At 33.9% G+C, this 23,044-nt stretch overlaps 1 protein-coding gene across 4 annotated transcripts; it reads right to left on the reverse strand.

Moving 5' to 3' along the window:
- Positions 1-8,582: 8,582 nt before the first annotated feature.
- On the reverse strand, positions 8,583-20,496 carry LOC105777163 (chloride channel protein CLC-d). Of its 4 annotated transcripts, XM_012600260.2 has the most exons (24): positions 20,039-20,496; positions 19,845-19,917; positions 18,622-18,843; positions 18,466-18,512; positions 18,153-18,251; positions 17,779-17,853; positions 14,531-14,619; positions 14,141-14,281; positions 13,961-14,031; positions 13,544-13,623; positions 13,288-13,437; positions 12,650-12,709; positions 12,487-12,561; positions 11,521-11,672; positions 10,960-11,095; positions 10,750-10,881; positions 10,512-10,589; positions 10,376-10,431; positions 10,185-10,271; positions 9,934-10,090; positions 9,740-9,844; positions 9,617-9,655; positions 9,344-9,501; positions 8,583-8,904 (listed from the first exon to the last, which is right to left on the reverse strand). In XM_012600260.2, the coding sequence occupies exons 1-24, from the start codon at positions 20,216-20,218 to the stop codon at positions 8,778-8,780; spliced, it is 2,589 nt and encodes an 862-aa protein (XP_012455714.1). In that variant the 5' UTR covers positions 20,219-20,496; the 3' UTR covers positions 8,583-8,777. The 4 variants fall into 4 exon arrangements, with proteins under 4 accessions (XP_012455714.1, XP_012455720.1, XP_012455716.1 ...); XM_012600266.2 differs by lacking the exon at positions 9,344-9,501 and having other exon boundaries at positions 20,039-20,495; XM_012600262.2 differs by lacking the exon at positions 9,344-9,501 and having other exon boundaries at positions 9,612-9,655; positions 20,039-20,495.
- Between the last annotated feature and the right edge of the window lie 2,548 nt (positions 20,497-23,044).

A 23,044-nucleotide genomic window follows, 5' to 3' on the forward strand; every position in this document is an offset into this window, starting at 1 on the left:
ACCTTTTAAGCTTGTTTTTGGGAAGCCATGTCACTTACCTGTTGAGCTAGTGCATAAAGCATTCTAGGCTACTAAAAAGCTAAATATAGATTGGATCGCTGCTGGCCATAACAGGTTGTTAGAGATGAATGAAATGGAAGAATTTCAAGCACAAGCATATGAGAATGCTAAACTGTACAAGGAGAAGACCAAGCGGTGGCATGATAAGAGGATTATGCCAAGTCAATTTGGACCAGGACAACAGGTGTTGTTGTTCAACTCTAGGCTCAAATTGTTCCTTGGTAAATTAAAATCTCGCTCGTTAGATCCCTTTGAAGTAGCTCAAGTCTATCCTCATGGAACTGTTGATGTCAAAGATACGAAAATGGTGGTCACATTCAAATTTAATGGGCAATGCTTGAAGCATTACTGGGGTGATCATGTGGATCGAGACAAGCAATCCATCGACCTCCGAGGTGTTTAACTTTAACATTTCGATAATTCTTCTTCATTTTATTCTTGTTGATTTTAACTCCCCCTTAGTTATTTTATTTATTTTGTTTAATAAATTTTGTTTCCTTGTATTACAAGTATTTTTATTTTCATAAACAGAAATAGTGAGGTTGGGCCGTATGATACCCGTTGGCCAATTGGGAATTTGTTTCCCAAATATTTAGGCCTTTAACTTTTCACTTTCCCTCCAAATTTCCATCACACCAAAGTCAAGCCATAATAATCGGCCTCCCATCACCCACGTCATACCCCATCTACTCCTTACATTGCAGTTTTTTATCTTACCCTAACCTCTTCAATTCTTTTATAGTTACCTTAAATTTGCTTTCTCTCTACACTTATTTGTGTTTTTTTCAAAAAATGCCAATTTTCTTCTTTCTTTTCTACACTGATTTTTACCTTAACTTTCCACAATGGTTAGATGATCTACACCTCAATCATCTGCTATGCCACCTCCCACTTTCTTTAACGTTGTGACAAAAGAGCAGACCAGAACAACATCTCCAAGCGACCCTTTTATTTAGAAAAAGGCTTCCTTTCTAAAGACGAGTCTTTCATGGGATATGATGCTTCCATTTCTTCAATTTTTGAGCAACATGGATGGGAAATTTTTTGGTTTCATCCGGAGGATGTGTTGACCAAGATTGTTCGTGACTTCTATGCTCACCTTACTTCCGCAAATGATGCTTTTATATATGTGCGAGGAGTCTCAGTCTTATTTGATAAAGACACAGTTAATGGTCAGTATGGTATTTCTGATATCCAAGATAAGCATACTGAGTTTGCTGAAACCATCACTAATGATGGATTAACTTAGGTTCTTCAAGACCTATGTGTGGCAGGAACTAAATGGACAGTCTCGAGGCAAGATTGTTACACCGTAGAAAGGGCATCTTTCAAGCCCAAGTGCAGAGTTTGGTATCACTTCCTGAAAATTGACCTACTCATTCTACCCATAACTCAACAATTTCTAAGAAGCAGATGTTGATGCTCCACTCCATCATCCAGGGTAGGAAGATTAATATAGGTAAGATTATATTCAATGAAGTCCACAGGTGCACACAAAAGAATACCGAGAGTCTAAACTTTCTTTCTTTAATCACCATGCTTAGCTAGTGTCTTAATGTCTCAATCCAAGCCAATAAGGATGTTGTCCCAAATAAAAGGGCCATTACAAGATTAATTGTTGCAAAGATTTCTGGGAAGGATTTGCCACGACAACAACCTCCTGGATCAGCCTCAACAACCTTTACGCCAACATTTTCCACTACAACCACTTCCACTTCTAACAGTTTATTTGAGCAACAAGTGCTCAGTTCCTTGGTGAAGTTGCTGAGACAAAATAATATTTTTTAGACTCAGCAACTTTAGTTTGCTACGAATTAGGAAAAGGTGCAAGACAAACTGGCTCTTTACTAGGCTTATATGGAGAGAAGGGATGTTTCTCTGAAAAGTTCCCTTCAAAAGAATTTCACCAAGCTAATGCCTGCATTTCTTGACTTTCCTAAGGAATTGCAGGTAGCTGTAGTAGAAGGGGTTAGTGAAGCCCAGCCAGCTGAGGCAGACCCAGTTCCCATGGACCCTACCATTGTCGAGAAAGAAACCAAAGAACAAAAGGAAGAAACAGAGAAAACAGAATCAATCAGTATTGTACTTGATTGTGAAGAAGAAGAAGAAAATCCCACACCTGCACCACCAATAGACAACATTGCAGCTGTTCCACCTCCCTTTACTGAACCTATAACTTAACATTATCGTGAGATCAATCAGATTATTGATGAAATCACCAAATCCAATGATGAATAAGAGGATGTGCCACTCCAATCATTGAAGAGGAAAATGTGTTACAAATACAATGCACGGAAGTCCACCCACCGCAATTAAAGTACTAAAATTTTAGCTCCAAGCCTGATAAATTTTTTTTAATACATCATTTTATGTATATATAAATGTTCTTGCATTCTTGACTCATATCTATACATGCATTGAGGATAATGTTCTGATTTGCTTGATAAAGCATACTATTGAGAAATTATGTGTAAAAATATGAGATCTGATTCGCATGTTAAGCATGTCATACTCTGATAATTTGATTCGCATGTAAAGCATCCTACTGAAAAATTTGTCCTGTTGCCATAACACATGCATGGGGTGGGAAAATTGTACGAAGGAAGTATCTGGCAGTAGATCTGCATTTCTAGTGGCTTGTCCACAATATTCTGTATCTAGCAATAAATTTGCAATATCTAGTTGTTCGACCACATTTGGGTATGTTATTGGTTGGATGAGTTCTGGGGAACTCTTTACTGTATGTAGCGGTGTTGGGTAGGATTTAATTTCTAATGTCTGTACTATATTCTTAAAAATGTTGCATTGATTTCGTCACTACACAATCTGCCATATCTGATTTTATAATTGAGTAATTTATATATATGTTATGGACTGATTAATATGATGCCGTGATGAATTATTTTATGAAATAATTGTTATTTGAGACCTACACTGAGCTTATTAAGCTCACCCCCTCAAACTTTGATTTTTAGATAATCAAGGCTAGGATTGGCTTGCCTATGGAAGTACTCTTGGTTATTTTTCAAAAAACTTTGTAAGTAGTAGTATTGGACATTTTTCTTTGTGTTCATGCTATATGGACTTTAATTTTGGGACTTTGGTTTGGATTTTGATTTAGGAACTTTGGATAATATTTTGGGGTTGTTTCTACATAATTTGTTATGTTAAATTATGATTTAAAAAATTTGAAGAAATAAAACTAAAACAACATATTATTTTTGTAATAAAATTTATTAGACTCCAAAGTAAGGATTTTAAACTCAATACTCGATTTTCAAAACCCATCACAACATGTTTGCAAAATCGATGATTTCCAATGTATCAATGTCAAACTTATGATTTTCAAAATGACATTTTCCACTGAAATTTTTTAGTTGAATCTTGACATTTTTATTTTAAACATAAGATCGGATTTCTAAACACAATTAAATATCACAACCTTCAGTTTTTGGAAAATGATTTTTTTGAGAATAATCTCTAAAATATTTTATTGGGCCATTGTCATGGCCAATGTAATCTTCAAGATTTGGCCATGACGTTTGGGTCGAGTCTAGGGGGTTACATTTAGTGGTATCAGAGCCCGATTCAAAAACTCAGACTGTGACAAAAACTTTGAAATGCATACATATACTTAAAAAGGGTATTTTGGGGAACATCCATACTTAGTTAAGATTTTATATTTGATTTTGTTTTGAAAAATACCGAGACTTTGAAGCTGGCCTAGATAAGTGCCTCTTCTCTGTTAAAATTTGATATTAGACTATTGTATAGTTTAGATTCTGAAAACTATATTGTGAATACTATAGACTTTGAAAGACATGCTGTGAGACTATAGATTCAGAATACTATAGATATTGATACATAGAGACAAAACTTTAAGAACAGATCCATGGCTGAGTATGAGGTTGAGTTTCTACAGTTAAGTCACTACACCTAAGAGACCCAATGCACCAGCTTTCAGTTCCTTATTTATTTGAACTCAAGCTTTCACTTACATCAAAGTTTACAAGTCATGCATACATAGTTCGCCATCCAGTCAGTCACATCTATGTCTCTATCTTTTGAGAGTCATCCGCTCCAATGCCCAAGATAAGGCATCTCCCTAATTGGACTTGATATACGACATATTAGTCTTTTAATTTGTTTTTTTTTCATTTTCGATTAGACTAAGAACATTTTTAGGTTCATCTACTAATACAAGTTATCTTTCTGTACTACGACCTGGCCACATAATATCACTTAGTATTAGTTAAACATTTAGACAACCAATGAGCAACATTTGCTTCCATTTTGTTTTGTGTGAAAAAACTATTTGAGGACAATTATACAAAGTATATTAATGTAATTAATGAAATTCTTTTATTAACAAATCTGTTCGAAAAAAAAATTACAAGTTTACAAACTAATATACTACACTAAGGACACTAGATCCAACATGTAAATGGTGCGGTAAGTCTCTTGGGGCTTTTGGTAGTTTTTTCTTGGTTGATTGGTGTTTATCATCAGGTTGATTTGATGATGACGAGGCTAGAATGAAAATTTTAGCGACTCGATCAAGTTGATGCATATCTGGTTTGTTTCTAAATTATTCTAGTATTACAGTCACTGTCAATTTGTCATTTTTTTTATGTTACTTTATAGACATGGAATTTGTGCATTATTTTGTAGTGATTTATTTATCATTTTTATTATATGTATCTTATCTTTATATTATTATTGTTAATAATTCTTATTAATAATAGTATTTTCTTAGAAAAAAGTTATAATCTTAGATTTCATCACATAATAACACAATTTGTTTCAAATCGATTTAATTTATTAATAAATGGAATTAGTTTTATAATAAAATTTAATGCTTAAAATTTGACACTTAATAAAATTTGGATACTAATCCTTAAATAGTTGTATGGTAACTCCAACAACGAGTACTTTTGCAAAGATTGATGCTACCAAACTACTATTAACAAAATTTCCAAATCAATCATCCAATCAAGCTCAACCATCCTGATCAATCAGGGCTGCATATTAGGTGAGATTATGTCTCACTCAAATTTAGGGGTGTGCATAATTCGGGTAAAACTGAAAAAATCCGGTTAACCGACTGAATTTGGTTTATCGGTCGGTTAATCGAATTTTTTCGGTCGAGGGTCGGTTAATTTTTTTATGATTTTTCGGTTAACAGTTAATTCGGTTCGAAACCGGTCGGTTAACCGAATTATTTTGGTTAACCGAAAAAATTAATAAATAAAATTATCCAACCCAACTCAATTACCCAACCCAATTACCCAACCCAATAAAACTAAAACTAAAGTCTACCCAATTACCCAACCCAATAAAACTAAAACTAAAGTCTACCCAATTACCAACCCAATAAAAATAAAACTAAAGTCTAACTCTTAGTATCTACCCAATTACACATGTTTTTTTTTTTTAGGTTTAACGCAAATGGAGATTTTTTGGAGAGAAGAAATGGATATAAATGGAGAATATTAAAGACTTACATTTCAACTATGTGTTAATTTCAATAATTATGTAATGTTTTTAATTATGTAGTGATTCAAAGACTTATGTAATATTTTTAATTATGTAGTGATTCAATTCGGGTAATTCGGGTAATTCGATTAATTCGTTAATTGGTTAATTTTAACCAAAAATAAAAACCATACAATTTTGGTTAATTTGGTTAACCAACCTAATTAACCGAAAAATTTTGTTGATTAATTTTTTAAAAAATTCGGTTCGGTTAACGGTTAAAAATTTTGGAAGGTCGGTTAATTCGGTTATAGCTATTTCGGGTCGATTAACCGAATGCACACCCCTACTCAAATCTCTGTACTCTCTTCATAGAAGCCTAATTTTTATAACATCTCCTATCATCCATCTCTTTCTATGTTCCTTCAAAACTATCAATATGTTTTTCATTTTTAGTTGAAAGCAGGAGAACCAAAGTCCTAACCAAAATTAACTATAGATAAATCAAGGAAACTCATGCCTTCAACTAAAAGCAAATTTACAATACCTATAGGAGACACTTAGAAAACATATAAATCAATCTTCTATACAATAATTGACCTTACAATATCTTTATCAAATTGTTAATTTATTTTTCTACACGTAATATCAATTCTATTTTCCTAATAATTTATTAAGATTAACTGCTTAAATTAAAACTACACCTTTTAGCAGATACTCACATAAAAGTTAAACCTTTCAAAATAATAAAATAAAAACCAAAACTTTTTAAGAAACTCAAATAAAAGCTTTTCATCAATGCTCTTTTAAACCGGACTAGTGGTCAAATCCACCATACCACTATTCCCAATTCAAATCGATTAGACTGGCAATCCAACCAAAATTTATTTTTATTACATAATATATAAATTTTAAATTTTCATTTTATTTAGAAGTTTTAAAAATAACCCATACCAAGCCCAATACTTTATTATCCATCTTTTTATCTAACTGGGCCCAATAACCCAAATATTAGGATATTTAACTTCCCTTAGAGTGGGTTTAGATGGGCGATTGGGCGTGGTGCAGTGCGTTTAGTTTACTTTTTGTCTCACGCTACAGTATCTAATCTCACCGCCACTGTTGTTTTTACACTAATCACAGATAAACGCATCGCCCATCCAAACTCACCCTTAGTTTTTTTATCTGCCGTCTGCCACTGATACGGGGTTGCGCGCGGACCAAGATCAAGTTGCCAAGTCACGAGAAACTCCTACTAAAACCCTAAACAATTAGATCTCAAACGAAGCAGAAAATTAAAAGATTAGATTTTAAATTTTCGGATCAAATAAAATCCCAAAACAAGAAAGAATCAAATTGAGAATAGAAATAAGTGTTAATAAGGAATCTTGAAACCCTAGAGGAGATTGCGATTACGCCCAATTGAACACCAAGATAGTTTTCCCAAATTTCGACAACTGATTTCACCCAAAAGAGTATGGAAGAACCCTAGAAATTGGGGATTTTTTTAATGATTCCTTAAGATAGAAAAAGGTGAAAACACAATAAAAGCAGAAAATAAATTAGATAAAGATTCAAGACAAGCGAAATAAAGAAAGAATTGACAGAAGAAATTAAAAGATAAGTCCTAAGAAGCCTTGAAATCCGAAAGATCTCACAACTCCTTCAAACGGCTCTAATCTCCCTCCAAAGAATAACAATGGCAAGAAGAAGGTTGAAGATGGCTCCCACAATCAAAAGATTGTTAAAACAACTTATAAAGAAAACTCAAGAGAAAATTCTTGGAGAACTCAAAGAGAATTTTCACTCAAATCAAATCTGAAATTTTCAATGTAATTGTAATGTCATGTAGGGTGGTGGCCAAGCCATATAAATAGGCCTTTCAAATGTTTTCCTAATTTAATTAGAACACTAAAACTAAAACTAAAAAAACTCCTAATTATTTTAATATGGAAATTCGCCAAGGGTCTTTTATTTGGGACTCTTGGACTGAATATAAAAATTTAAACTAAGTAAAATAAATAAATGAATAAATAAAATAAAACTTTACAACTTGGGCCACTTTGACAATTTGGCACGATTTTTAACTAAGTATGGGTGGATTTCTTGATTGGGCTTGGAATCTTTTTATTGGGCCTTGCCCTCAAGAATTTGGGCTTGTGATCCATCTCCTACCGAAATTGAATCGTTGATGCTCGTAACGGAGATCCAATGCGCTTTGGCTGCAAGATTTGGTGTCTTGGACCAAAATTCCCAATATTTGAAATCTTGATTTTCCCTTTCTTTTGTGTACGCATCTAAGGCCTTGCTAACAAACTCCTGGATGGTCCCATTTAGTTTGGAACGCATTTGTCGGGCCTTTGATCTCGTATCAGCCACCTTCTCAATCTCATCACTTCCATTTTTCTTTATTTCTTTAATCACTTTCTTCTTCATCTTTATTTTTTTTTTTTGAAATTTGCTTTCATCAATATTGCATATATATAGAGATATATATTCAAAATCTTTCAGTTTCACTGTTTGCTTTGTAGAATTTTTCTCAGAACCATCAAGTTTCATCAAGTTTTGTCTTTTATAGTTTTATCAAGTTTCTCTCAGCAGCGCAGATTCTCTCTTCTTATTCCTTGTTCTATTTTTTTTTTTTCATTTTCATTTAAATTTTCTTTGGTTGAATTATTGGATTAGATAAAATTGGACTCAATAATGTATGAAACATAAAACAAAAATTCATAAAACTACTAAAACACCGATTAAATCAGATTTTTAAATAAATTCAAACAATCCTGATTTCCGATTTGATAATGGTTTTGAACGGTTCAACATCACTATCCGAATTGGACCCCAAAGTATCAAACCATGAACTATAAAAGGCGTGCAAGAAAAGGAAAAACATATTGACTAGTGATCATGAGACCCCAATTCTTGACTACACAAAAAAGTCTTCGCCCTCAATCGATCGGTCTTTTACACCCTTTACACGTTGTGTGAACTCAAAATTTAACCATTTGTAACTCCATCACCAAGCTTCCCGAGTGAGCAACTTAAACTTGCAAAATCCGATATGAAATTGAAGAGATAATCCGTTAAATACAACTTGCCTATCAAAGCTATTATACATTTTTCATTTTCTAATAATATGATACAGCGTTCCAGTCAGTGTGGTATATCGGATCTAACCTAAACGTTCGAAAAAATTTATGTAGAAAATGAGAATTTGAGCTTAGGAGAAGAACCGTAATATGTTATGTAGTAGACGTATGATGTTGAATATCATGATCCTGAATCAAAAGACCATTCAGAAGTGGGCGCTCTGCATCTGCATTTCCTACCAACAATCTTTTCTCATGTCGCTGACCTCTACCATTAAACCTAAAAATAAAACAGAAATCAAGGCAAATACTGAAAATGCCAAAGATAATAAAATATATTAGATATTAAAGATTAATATTTATATTTATATTCATATAAAATAAATTTTAATTATTAAGTAGTAATCACAGAATTAAAATATATTTACTCACCCTACACTGTCCGAGCTAAAAAGGTTGCTCGGTCCCTCAGACAAGTTAGATAATTGATGTGGAGATTATGCCCATGAAACACTTACAGAAGAGAGAACATGAACACACCAAGATAATATATGCTTGCCATAGGAATACTATTAGAGTTTCTATTGTCAAGTTCAGACGCACCTTAACATCTGAAGATGTTACTAGTTATTAAGTCAAAGAGACCTATCTTACACTTTAGTTGACATGTAGGAGAAAGAAAATTCGAAAGGCCATTTTCGGAGATAGGAGCATACTACCTTAAAACCAAAACTGAATGATTTTTACTGTTGTGCCTACACGTGGACTTGCACACTACATTATTAGTTAGGCAGATTATAGTTCTCATTCCACCCTTGAGATTTGCACATAACCACCTTAGTGACTTGAAAGAGAGTCCGCGATATAGCTTTAAAGTCTGTTTGGTGAGGTTAGACAGGTGTCAAGTTGAGATTAGAATTTCCACATACTTTATACGTTCTCAGTCAATTAGAATTTTGTAAACAGAAAGTAAGGCAGCAGAGACACCTTACACTAGTTGATTGGAGCTCCATTGCAGTTGAATCAGTTTCCTGTGACATAAGAGATCACACGTTCAAATTACTGTAGAGTCCAAATTAAAAATCTTAAGAAAAAGCTGATGCAGCTAAAAGTACCTCTTCAATCAACAAATCCTTTCTAGTGATCACACCAATCATACGAGATGCACGGGGAACAACAAATATGTGTCTCAATCCTAGTTGCCGGAAAATATTGTAAACCTATACCGTCACCATTAACAAGTAAAAGACAAAGATACTGTAACAAACATGATAATCTGTTAAAAGCAACACTGTAAAAAAGAAATCACCTTTGTTAATGACATATCTTCCGGTACAACATATGGTGAGGGATTCAAAAACGGTGCAAGATCTATGTACATTTCTAGGTCATCTGAACTAAGATGAATATCATTTATTGATATTCCTTTACTTGAAACAGGTTTAGCAAATTCACTAAAATTGTGCCTGTAAACAAAGGGAGCTATTTACTCTTAAGCTGAACTGAATAAAAAGCCAGAATGAAACTATAGAATTAAACTTATAGCAGACTTCAACTTACCGAATCCCTTGGGGTCCACCTCTGGGATCACAAGGCAAAGGACTATGCTGGAAATCTATCTTAGATTGAAGAAGCACCAGTAGGTGACTGCATTATAAGCAAAGCGCAGCAGTTAGTTCTTCCAAGCATGCTTCTGCTCTACAATATAAAGAGCAAAACCTCTGGGAGCGAAAAAATGTCATTTGTTGTACCTCCGAAGCATAAGTCCGATAACAAGTGTTTCTCCATTTCTTGTGTGATCAATTACCTAGGTAAGGTGAACAATGAAATACTGTTTTCATAATTGCTAACATTGAACTAGAGACACTATGTGAAAGCTAAGCTTACGGGAAAGCCATTATGCTTGTTGCTCTGCAAAATAGAGACCACATCTGCAACCTTTACAACCCGCGGAAGTGAGAGAACCTACAAATGTAGAAAAGCGAGCAGCTTAGGAGTAAAAGTTGTCCTTTGCTTTAAGCACTTGCATGATTATCAGCTCGTATCTACACTAGAGATTATTTTTATACCAAAACAACACAAAACCATGGCATCCTTGTCAGTGAAAGCAGATCAATCAACTAACCTTCTGGTTTCTGCAGGCTTCCTTGGCAGTCATTTTCCGCATCTCATACTTGGGTCTTGATTCCAGCAACGGAATACCACGCAGTCGTGCTTGTTCTTCATATAAGCCTTCATTAAAAGCATCACCAACAGCCTGGGAGGGAAGAAGTGCAAGGACATTTAGACCATGTCAATCAAGAATTGATAAAGTTATCAACAATAAACTTTATACCTTCGATATAAGAAGAACAAGCATAATAAGAGGTAGAAGTTTCAAGTTATTTGTGATTTCGACCATGATGACACACAGAGAAACTGTCATCCTCATGGAACCACCAAGAAAAGAAGCAGCTCCCAGAAGTGCATATCTGCAAATACACCAAATTGTAGAGCACTTCAGCAACGATATTGAATGGTATGCAAAAAGAAAGGTGGGACTCTTAAGAATCACTAAACAAAAGAGACAAAGGCAATTAAGAAACATGATTACCATTGACTGCAAAAACAGGTCATAACACGAGTGGGACATATTCTTTATTTAAATTAAGATCTCTCTGTCATGTTTATGTATAAACCCCCCCCCCCCTTTTCTTATGACAAGTATATATATATTTATCTAACTTGACTAATTACAGCTTTTTAGGAAACTTCAGCCCTATTTGCTTAGTTTGGAGGGGGTTGCATGGACCCAAATGCCAAAAGCATATTAATAAAACATTGTGAGTGAAATCATAATACCGATATAGATATGATTATTCAAATTCCATAGAAGTAAAAGAAACAATGTACTTACGTTCCCTCTTCAATATTGAGCTTCTTGTAGTGATTAACTGTAAAAATACCAACCAGACGGCCATATGTTGATCCTATCATTATTCCAGGAACAAACTGACCAGCTGGAACAGCAGTACCAAATGTAATTACTGCTAAGGTATAAAACATAACCTGAAATCATTTGAATTGAAAGAAAATTCAGGCCAAGAACTGTTTTCAGGGGAAAATGTATTAGCCTATTCTTCAGCTGTATAAATATTTAAAATAAATATAATGAATACTACTATTAAACAAACCTCCTACAAGTTTTCAACTAATAAATTTGGTATGTTCCTGAACTGCTTAAATTGTGACCAGTAAAAAATACATTTGGAGGATATAATATGAAAATTATAAAATATTCTGAATAATCATCCATTTTCTGGAACGATTCTGCTCTGTTTCTTCATTCTATCTAATTAACTTCTTAAGCATTCTTTTTTTTTTTGAAGAAAATCATAATTAGGAACGGCGTGATGAAGGCAACATAAATATCTCAAGGGTTTAGAAATTTTCCCTCTTCAATATGAGATACAAAGGCACATTGCCTAAGCAAAGCAAATCACCATAACCTCAAGTAGCTTGGACATATTATACGCTATTCTATGATCCCAAGTACTTTAAATCTAACCATGTTTGCCTCTATTTCACCTTTTATCTCTAATTGACATACTGTTTAGCTAGACTCAACAGGAGAATGGAAGATGTTTCCCTTCTAATATGTTGTGTCCCTCCAACCCAGACTTTACATTAAAATTTCCTTTTCTAAGAAATTTAGAGTAGGAAGATAATTGGGCTAGGGTTCTTGCTTAAGAAAAACAGGTATGCATCCCTGTCATGCTAACTTTACAATGTCATGCATAACAATAACCACATCAAGTGTTTAAATTTTGAAAATACATCAACCGTATACTTGGAAAGGGTCAACAAGTTCACATAGCATTACCAAAAATGCCAACAAGCTTTGGGCGCTGAATTCATGAATTGTTTTTGCACTAAACAAATTTCTGATGGCATCATCCTGTGACAAAAATAAACCTGTTAAAATAGAAACAAGCAAGGCAATAGCATTTCACAGGAAAGGAAGCATCTCAAAAGATTCGAGAAACCTGAGTATTGAAGAAGATAGTCGCAAGATCATTGTATTCCTTCTCCTTACTGCAGTAGAACTGCAGATAAAATAAAATCAGATTGAGGAGAAATAACCTAAATGTAAAACAATCAAAACTTCAATAAAAAAGGCAGGAATTAGAAAACAAAAACTTTGTTCTCTCCAAAATAACTATTCATCTGAAAATATACATATGTCGGTATGAATAAATATGTATCTATATGCATACAAATATATAAATATACGCACATAATTACATCAGCATGATGGCTCCTGAGATAAATCCACTCAGAAGACAAATATTTTAGAATAAACAAAAGCTACAAAAGAGTAAGAAAACAGGAAAGTTGAAATACTCTGTTAAAAAAGTTGCTCAAGGTTCAGAAGTAAGAAAGTAAATTTAAAGTATAGCCAGATGCAGTTCCTGTATTCTTGCATTTAGTAAACTCTTAGTGATTTTAGCTGATATAATAGCAGATAAAAACCACAACCATTATAGTCCAATAAGTACAAACTGGATAGAGAAAAACATTTACCAAATGAAACTGCATCATGATTTAAACAGTAAGGAAAACATGGAATACCATGCATGTCAAGTTGATACAAACAGTAGGTAACTATATGAGCATATCTTACATTTACATAATTCCCATACATTCCAGGAGCCCTTGGGCATTCAATTTCAGAGGCAGGATCAGAGTCTGGACACGGACTGCATTTTCTCAAAAGTGGTAGTCCAAAAGATATAACTGATGTTATCACGGAGATGAGGCATGCTTCATATATCTGCAAAGGTATTTTTTTGGATGACCAGTGTAGGAAGGAGTGGCTTAAAATATTAGACATGCTCATCGAGAACTCAAGCAGTTTCGACAGATAATAGAATTCTCACCTTGACTCGATTCCCTTTCTTGTGCAAATAATTTCTTCTCCACCGAGTTACATAAATAGTAAGTTGGTTAAACAAAGCTCCTGGGCTCAATAAAAGAATCAATAAATATTAATAAAAAAGATATTGTAACATATACAACATGAACGAAAAACAAAGACTAATACTGATGGAGAAATTTGGGCCTACTTTTAATTAGGGTTATATCTGGTATTTTTAATTTTACTAGGATTTTATGTTTATATGTAGATAACATTGTTATTGTAACTTTAATGAGGTTTTGCATAATGAATAGTCGAGAATTTGAGATTGTGATTTTCTTCCAACTAATGATTCTCTTCTGATACTTTCCCTAGTCCTATGTTCAGTATTTTGGATTTTATTTTTATATATAAATATCATAAGAGCAAATGGCTGTACCTAGCAGACCTCCAATGACTCCAATAACTGCCATCGGTAATAATTCCTCAAAAGAGTAGTCTTCTTGACCACTGAAAAGGAAGAAAGTAGGAAAAAATGTTGGAAGCAGTTAATCTAAAGCCAGGCAAAAAGTTTAAGAATAGTTAAGATGCAAGAGCTGAAGGAAGTTCAGATCCTAACCCTGATATATCCCATATTATGAAACCACCCGAGCCAAAATGTCCACAGTTTCCACTTTTACACCATCCCATTGCAGCACGTACCACAACAGCCACAATTGCAGAAGTGAAAAAGACACGCCACATTAGTTGACTCCTCCACCTTCAAAAGGCAAAGTTCAAATGAGTGTAAAGGTTGAGTTAAATATCTGTACGCATGTATGCATGCAAAAACATATGCATCCAAATCTATATCTGCATTTACACATGAATGAAAACAAAAGAATAATTGCATAACTTAAGATACATACGGGAATGCAGGAAAATTAATTAAAAATGTAAACAGATTAGCCTCGGACAAACAAACTTGTTCATATACTTCAAAAAGTAGTTGAGAACAAAAACTATTTACCAAGATGTAACCTCTTCCAAGGAAAATAATACACCCCCAACTGGAGCTCTAAAAGCAGCAGCAACTCCAGCTGCACAGCCACAGGTTACCTTTTCAAAATATTAGACAAATAAATAAAATGGGCAAAAAGTTCGAGGTACATCACCTCCATTGTTAGCAAAAATGATAGACAATGACCAAAAATATCTAAGTTCAATTAAAGCAACCAACATCAATAGGAACCACAAAAAAAGATAATGGAAATATATAATAATATAATGATTCAGAAGTGGTTTATGGGAGAAAACAGCAACAATGGAAAGAATAGGGCTGAACAAACAAGTATGAAAGAAGATGGAACTCTGGAAAACTTAGGGTTTAGAAAAAACCTCTAATTTCTTTATATTAATTCAAAGAAGATAATAAGAATAATAAGAATAAGATTAAGAATAAGAATAAGAATAATTATAATAATAATAATAATAATGATAATGGCTGTAGAGCCTGCAACTTATTTATATAAGCTTTCTTTCTTGCAAGTAAAGTTACTAGGCTTTCTTGCAAGTGAAGTTTTATCTAGCCGTAGATTTAAACCCTAAAGAAACTTAATAATCCTAGTCATCCATAATATATCTAAGACTCAATTTTATTGAAATAATAAAATACTATAAAATAAATAACAGCTTCTGCATCATTCTCCCAGGCTTGGAAAATTTGTTCCAGTAAGAAAAACTTCACTTCAACATAAATTTCTCAACCAGCACTTTGCAGCTCTCCTTACACTGTCCATGAACTTTCACTAGTTGTTTCGGCTAACCATTTCAACAAAAATCTCATATATTGATTACCCCATCTAAACCAAGCTTCTTCAACATCAATCACATCTTCAATAACCTCTGTTTAGCCTTAGGAAGCTACTGCATATTATCTGAATTTTCAACATCATTTTTGGTGATGTTGCTTTCAGCAATATTTGTCGCCAAAACAAATTTTTGCTTCTTAGGTAGAGCACAAACAAATAATCCTTGTTGATTAATGGTTAGCATAAAACCACGTAGAAAAAAATTCAAAAACTTGCTAGGATTCTCATGAAAGTTTTTTACTTTAATCTTGTCAAGGAGCTTAGAAGTGTCATCCCATCCTAGAGGGAAACAAGAATAGCTCCATCAGCTTCATAGAAGCAAATACGTTTAATTGCAACCTCCACTGTACCAAAATGAATATGAGAACCTACTTCAAGTGAATATCTTCTAGATGCACTGTAATGCTTATATTGAAAATCAATGCCAATATCCATAGCTTCAAAAATAGGAAACTTCCCTGAACCGGATTCCATGAACTTGGGTGAAATAATAACACCTCACTGTGTGTTGCTTGAAGTTGTTCAAACTGGATTTTCTCTCCAACTGGTTGGCTTTACCAACATGTTGATTTTGACCCAAAATAAACTTATGCTGCTTCAAATCTTCCAACAAGACTTCCAGCACGCCTACTTCTCTTATAGCTTTATTGTATTCATCAAATGATAGGAGCTTTACGTAAAAAGAATGGTAGTTGAGCTTTAACTCTGATGTAACTGGTTGCTATGGTAAGCAACATAGAGACAACAATTCCTGTTTAGGAACACCATTCACTACAATCACAGCATATTCAAGAATTTCAAGATTAATAGAGAAATAATCCTCATTTGCTGACACGACTTATAGTTTCCAAGATGACTAGAAAAATTTTAAACATTCTGTTTAAAAGTTCTGCCTATTGATCCCTGGTATCTGCCTTAGAAAAATGTCTTGCAACAAATCCATTTTTGTGCTCATTAAAATGAGATGCAAGTCTGGACGTCAAGGAAAATGGTCACGCAAAAGCATTAACAGAAAGTCCACATTCATGCCTCTTGATATCAAGACTCTCTCCTTTTTCTGAGGATATTCTGACACCATCTATTTCAATTGAAACCATTCGGAACCTAACTTTTAGTTGCAGCTTTCAGAAAGATAGCTTTCATGTTGGATGCAAGTTGTTTTTCTTCAAAAGACTGCATCACCTTTGCACTGTTACTTTCCTTCAAGCTTTCTTGGTTTTTCTGAAGTTCAGCACTGAGTTCTCTTGGCAAAATCTTATTCGGGAGTAGAAATTGCATCAGCTCTCTTTAATCTAGAATTATCACAAGGCATTGTGTCCCCTGAGATATCCAAGAGATTTTTGACTCACCTCCAATCCTCACCTTCCCTAAGGTTGTGGCTGTCATTCTATGAAGAACCAAAGGCTCTTCCTCTATTGCTTACACAAGAACTTCTCCACTTTATTTAGAATATTCATCATAGATAGGTTCTAATAGATCATAATCTTGCTCTTCCACATGCATATTGCAAAGAGAACAAACAACTTCAACATTAATTCCACTCTCATTTAATTCTAGGGCATGCACTAACCGCTCTTTCAATCCACCTCGTAGCGCAGGGTCTATGGGTCCAACATCATAAAAGGGGTTTTCTTTCTTACCAAAATTAGATTTATCAGTGAGACTACCTTCCAATATGTCAAATTGATTGTGGGCACCTTCCAGAATCTCCATCAAGGTTCTCTCTTGTTCCTGTTGCAACCAAGCATAACGTGCATGTGATAATTCTTCAATTGCACCTTGTAGCGCAGCCAATTCTGTTTTTTGATCCTGATTTCCTCCTCCTCGAACTCTTATCAACCCATCCATGGCTTAAAAGCAAACCTTAACATAGACCTTGGATCTAATTAGGCTCTAATAGCAAAACCAACGTGGTTAAAGGGAGAAAACAGTGACAACAGAAAGAATTAGGGCTGAACAAACAAGTAGAAAAGATGGAACTCTGGAAAACTTAGGGTTTTCCAGTTTCTTTATATCAATTCAAAGAAAATAATAATAATAATAATAATAATAATAATAATAATAATAATAATAATAATAATAATAATAATAATGGCTGTAAAGTTATATAAGCTTTCCTTTCTTGCAAGTAAAGTTACTAGGCTTTCCTCCAAATAAAGTTTTATTCTAGCCCTAGATTTAAACCCAAAAGATACTTAATAATTGTAGCCATCCATAATATATCTAATGCTAAATAAATAAAATTGAAATAGTAAAACATTATAAACTAAATAAAAGCTCCTGCATCAAATACCCTAGAAGGATTGATCTTTTAACAGCTACACGTGAAATAGGAGAAAATCCATGAAGTTATTCTCTCATATATACTCTCCAGATTTATCAATCAAAAAGGCATTCTTATACTCACAAGATCACGACGATCTCGATCACTCTTGAAACCTTGAAGCCACCTAGAACTTATATGATATTTTGTGGATCCACCCTGAATAAACACATCACACAAAATTAAAATTTAGCATGGAAAGTTCTATAGAGATGTTACACATACAACAGCAAGAATGTTAAACTTTCAAGGCAGCATTGAATGTAGATACTATTGTTAAAATACATTAATATTGCATTCCAAGTTTACAACCAAGAAATAGTAGTGGTACAAAATCACCCTCCTCTCTTCAAGGACTACTAATCAAGTCAGTCATTATAAAACTGTGTAATTTTCAGAGCAAATTATGGTGAAAATCATATCTTGACATTAGCATACTTTTAATACTATGTGCTTACTTGTCCAAGAAGAGATGCAATACACGCGCCGGTATGGACAAGAGGACCTTCTTTTCCCAGAGCTAACCCACCTCCAACTGAACCAATACTTCCAAAAATCTACAAATTACAATGACAAGAATGCAACTGGAACAGATCTAGATAGAGTAAATGGCATGGATACAGATTGATAAACCTAAAAACCCTAATCTAAATTTATAAGAACTTTAAAATACTACCAGCACATAAATTTTCTACTAAAAAAGCTGTGAACCATAAATGGACAACTGGTTTATGTCTCAGCAACAAGATCATGCTGGCAAGATTATCATACCTTTCCAATCAAGGTTCTAAGAAGAAGGATACCAGGAATATCAATTCCTGAGGATTAAGATAAGCATTGGATCGTCAGACTACACAACACTTATGACAGAGCATTAACATTAATGAGTATTGTGTGGAAAATGGATTGGAAAATATCAAAACTTACCATTCAAATAACCCTTGATTTCAGGAATACCAGATCCTGCTGCTGCTGGAGCAAATTGGGTAATGATATATACAGAAGAGAAGACTAAGGCTAAGTTGATTAATATGTAAATTAGACAACCAGCCAGATATGACTTCTGTATTATTTTAAAGGTCAAGGAGAACTTCCATCCAGCAAAGTTCTCGACTGAAATATTGATAAATACAGCAGCAAATCCAGTACCTGAAAAGAAAATTACATAAAAACCATCCATTCTACCAGATACTTTATGGGAAGAAAGGGATAGAAGTTCACTATCTATACAAAAAGGATCACTTAAAAGCAGAGCAATATGCAAACTCTTAATTTAATCCAGGTCAAATGACAATTCATCTAATTATCACTAAATCTTTCTCCGCCTATCAATTATGGAAATGAAGAATACTATTTCACCACTCAAGAGCATAGTTTCCAAATACGTTGTATGTGTCGATTCATGGTACATGTGCAGAGCACACGTTGGGGTCGTAGTATGTTAGGACGGTGACCCAACTGAATACATAAATAGAAAGACTAGAAACCTAGCTTTTCATCAGGTCTCAAGGCTGAAGAACTGAACTGCTAGAAGAATGCATTGGTAGCAGTGGCTGGTCACTGGTGAAGAAGAAGGGCACCATCAAAGAGGCTGAAACCATCTTTGCAGAAGGTATTTACTTCCTAATCTTAAAATAAGATGGTAATCATATTTAGGAGCAAACTTCTTCCGGGGTCTCAACTCCCCCTTTCTTTTCATTTCTTTCTCTTCAACGGAACTCTTTCTGTCTCAGTCTTTGTGGAGAATCAACACCAACCAGTGATATTGAGACACTGAGCAAGGGCTTCTGATTCATGGTTCACCAGGTTTGTGAAATTGGACCTGGTACCAGGCGATCCAGATCATGGTACAAGGGGTAAGGTAGAGAAATAGGGGAACTATGCTCCAGTGTAAACTATCCAAAATATAATTTTCAAATAATCGTAAGTACCCATTATGATTCTAAACTTTTTACCCTTTCTAAGTTACTAAAAATTAGAAAGATTTCGTAAATAAACGAAACTAAAATAAATGTCACTGCATTTCCCCCAAATCAAAATCATTCCATCAAATACAACCCAAAATGTCAAAATCAGCTTAACAAATGATTTTCTCCTTTGAAAAACCACAAAATCTAAGCCGAAACTGATTCCAGAAGCAATCAACTTACCGATGCCTATAAGCAAAGCGAAGAACCATTTCATCCCCACGTTATATCCAACAAAAAGCTTTCCTCTCTGTGCCTAAATTATTAAATTCCAAAACACACAAAAAAATATAGTTAAAAAAAAACTAAAAGATCAATAACTTAAAACTGAAAATTTACCTTTCTTTTCTTTACTTCAAATTTAAAGTTACAGTTACCTGTTCTTCTCGATAAGCGTAATTCTCAATAACTTCGTAATCTAGGCTCTCTACACAATTCCTATTGCTTGCAGTACTCAACAGTCCAACTCCGTCAAGATCACCTTCTTCCGAACGTGGAAGCCGAGACCAAACAAGCCTCGCCGTTTCCATTCCGTTTTGAAAACGATTCGATAACATGATCGATCAATTTTCAAAATCGATCGACCTCTTGAAACAACGCTAAAACCCACTAAGCTTCTACCAGATCACTCCACAACGAAAAGATAATCTCCTTCAATTAATTTTAAAACAATTAGGAACGGAAAAGGAGAAAATTGGCAGATAAGATTTTTGGAATTGAACGTTTTATGATTCGTAAACTGAAATGAGGGAGAGAGAGAGAGAGAGAGAGAGAGAGAGATTCTAGCGTAGTAACTTAACGAATTTCTCCCTGTTTTTATTTTAATAACTGAGATTTTTACGGTTGTTCCAATATGGATCAAATATATTCCATAACTTTGAATCAAATAATGTGAAAGCCTCTCTTTATAAAATTTAGTGGTATATATTGAATTAGATCCATGGTTAACATTATTAAGTCACCAATGTTTCAACTAGATAGACTTTCTTATGGGTTCTACGAATCGGACCAATTTAAGTGAGTCAAATGAATCATATTTAATTAGTTGACCTTCATGGATGCTCTATGTGCATTCGTCACAGGTTTTGATCCGCAGCCCGTGACATTCTTCCTTACTCATTCTTACGACGCTCTCGTCACATCCTCAAATTGACACTATTTTAACTCATCTTGAAAGTATCTCTATGTCTTGACTTATGTTTCTGTCATCCCCTAACTCGAACTGTATTTCTCTCTTGTACATCTTGTTCGTAAGAGTCCACCACTCTTACTTGCCCCCATTGTGACTTGCCTAGATTGGGATCCCCTAGATCCTCACAAATAGGTTTAGGCATGTCCACATTGAACACTAGACTAGCCTTGAGTTTTCGTCTATGTACACTTTTATTTTTTATTTTTTGAATAGATTGATTTAATAAAGTTTTTCATAAATTACATTAATACTCTTTGTATATTGTGCTCAATGGTTTTTTCGTGCAAAGCAAAATGGAAGTAAATATTGACTCACTGGTTATATAATGTTTAACTAATACTAAGCGGTATTATGTGGTTGGATTGTAATACGGAAATACATCTTATATTAGTAGATGAGCCTAAACATGTCATTAGTCTAATAAAAAATGAGCAAAACAATTGAAAAACTAATATGCCGTCTATCAAGTCCAATTGGGGGGATGATTTATCTTGAGCATCAGAGAAGATGACTCCTAAAAGATAGAAATGTAGATGTGACTAACTGGACTGACAGTACATAAGATAAGACCTAAGTAGAATAGATCCTAAATCTGTTTTGTTGTATCTGGTGCCCTAAGTGTCGTATTTTCGTCTAAGTACACTTGTAATTTTTCGAATAGATTGGTTAATAAAGTTATTAATGAATTACATTAATACTTTATATTATTTTCCTCAAACATTTTTTAGACACAAAGCAAAATGGAAGCAATTGTTCCTTACAAATTGTCTAATGTTTAACTAATACTTAGCGGTATTATTTGGTTAGATCATAATATAGAAAGACAACTTGTATAAGTAGACGAACCTAAACATGTCCTTAGTCTAATTGGAAATGAGAAAACTAATTGAAAGACTAATATATTGTTTATCAAGTCTAATTGGGGAGATACTTTGTCACTAAATAAAAACAATACATATTTTCTAGAAATCAAATTCCCTTAAGTATTAGAAAGGACTTAATTTGCCACAATAAATTGTAGTAGATCACCTTTACTTAAGTTGCTTGAGAAAATGTCTAATTATGCTAAGCTTCTTTGTGAAATCATGTATAGACATAAGAATATAGGCAAAGGTGAAATGATAACTATGAATGTCGAGTGTAGTGTTGATATAGCTAGGAAAATCCCACCTAAGCTTAAAAATCTCGGAAGCTTTATTATACCTATAGAGATGGGGGAGTGAAATTTGGGAAAACTCTTTGTGATTTAAGAGCTAGTATTAATTTAATATCTTTCTATCTACTGTGGATTAAGCTTAGGGGATTTTCAAGATACATCGGCAACCTTGCAATTAGTCGATACAGATCTTTGGTGCAACCTAAAGATGTTCTAGAAGACATATTAGTGAAATTAAGATAGTTTATTCTTCTGGTCTATTCCATTGTGTTAGACTTTGAGGAGTACTTAGACATTCCTATTCTGTTAGGAAGACCATTTTTAACCACTTCTAAATCAACTATTGATGTACAAAAAGGTGAACTAACTATGAAAATAGTTAGTGAAGTAGAGGTATTTAAATGTGTTAATGCTTGTCCTCACATGGGAAGTTCTTCTTGTTAGAGTATGCCCAAAGAACAATCATGAGATGGTTGTAATAACATACTTGATTTATCATGTTTATTAATTTTGAAACCTTTATTTCACCCCGATTCATTCTTCGTACATGGATCCATGGTTTAGATCGTCGGATGTATTAATTTTTGCTGTGCCGTGGGGGTACCGGCGTTCCAACACTTCTTATATTGTTTATGCTTGTCACTTGATTAGCTTTTTGTTTCCTTATGTTATTAATGAACTTGATAAAAGGTAATAGTAGCGGTGGAGAGTTTCAGGTACACTTTTGAGGCCACGAGGAGTTAAGCTGAGAAAGAGCCTAACAATGTTTCGGTGCTCAAAGAACAAGGGTTACATAACTTGCTTAAGGAACAAATAAAGACATCAAGTGTCGAGCATCCAATTTATGCATCATTTTGAGGGCGTAACAGATCTCCTAAGAAACACTTTCTATACTCTATTTTAAAATTAGTTGTTTTGTAAATTATTTGGATGTTTTAGATTGTAATTTAGATTTTTGTTTTTTGGATTTTATTTTTGTGTTTTGGAAGAGGATCTTATTAGTGTTTCATATAGAGTTTATTTTTCGGTTGAATG

Source organism: Gossypium raimondii, chromosome 10 (assembly GCF_025698545.1).
Source record: "Gossypium raimondii isolate GPD5lz chromosome 10, ASM2569854v1, whole genome shotgun sequence".
NCBI lineage: Eukaryota > Viridiplantae > Streptophyta > Magnoliopsida > Malvales > Malvaceae > Gossypium > Gossypium raimondii.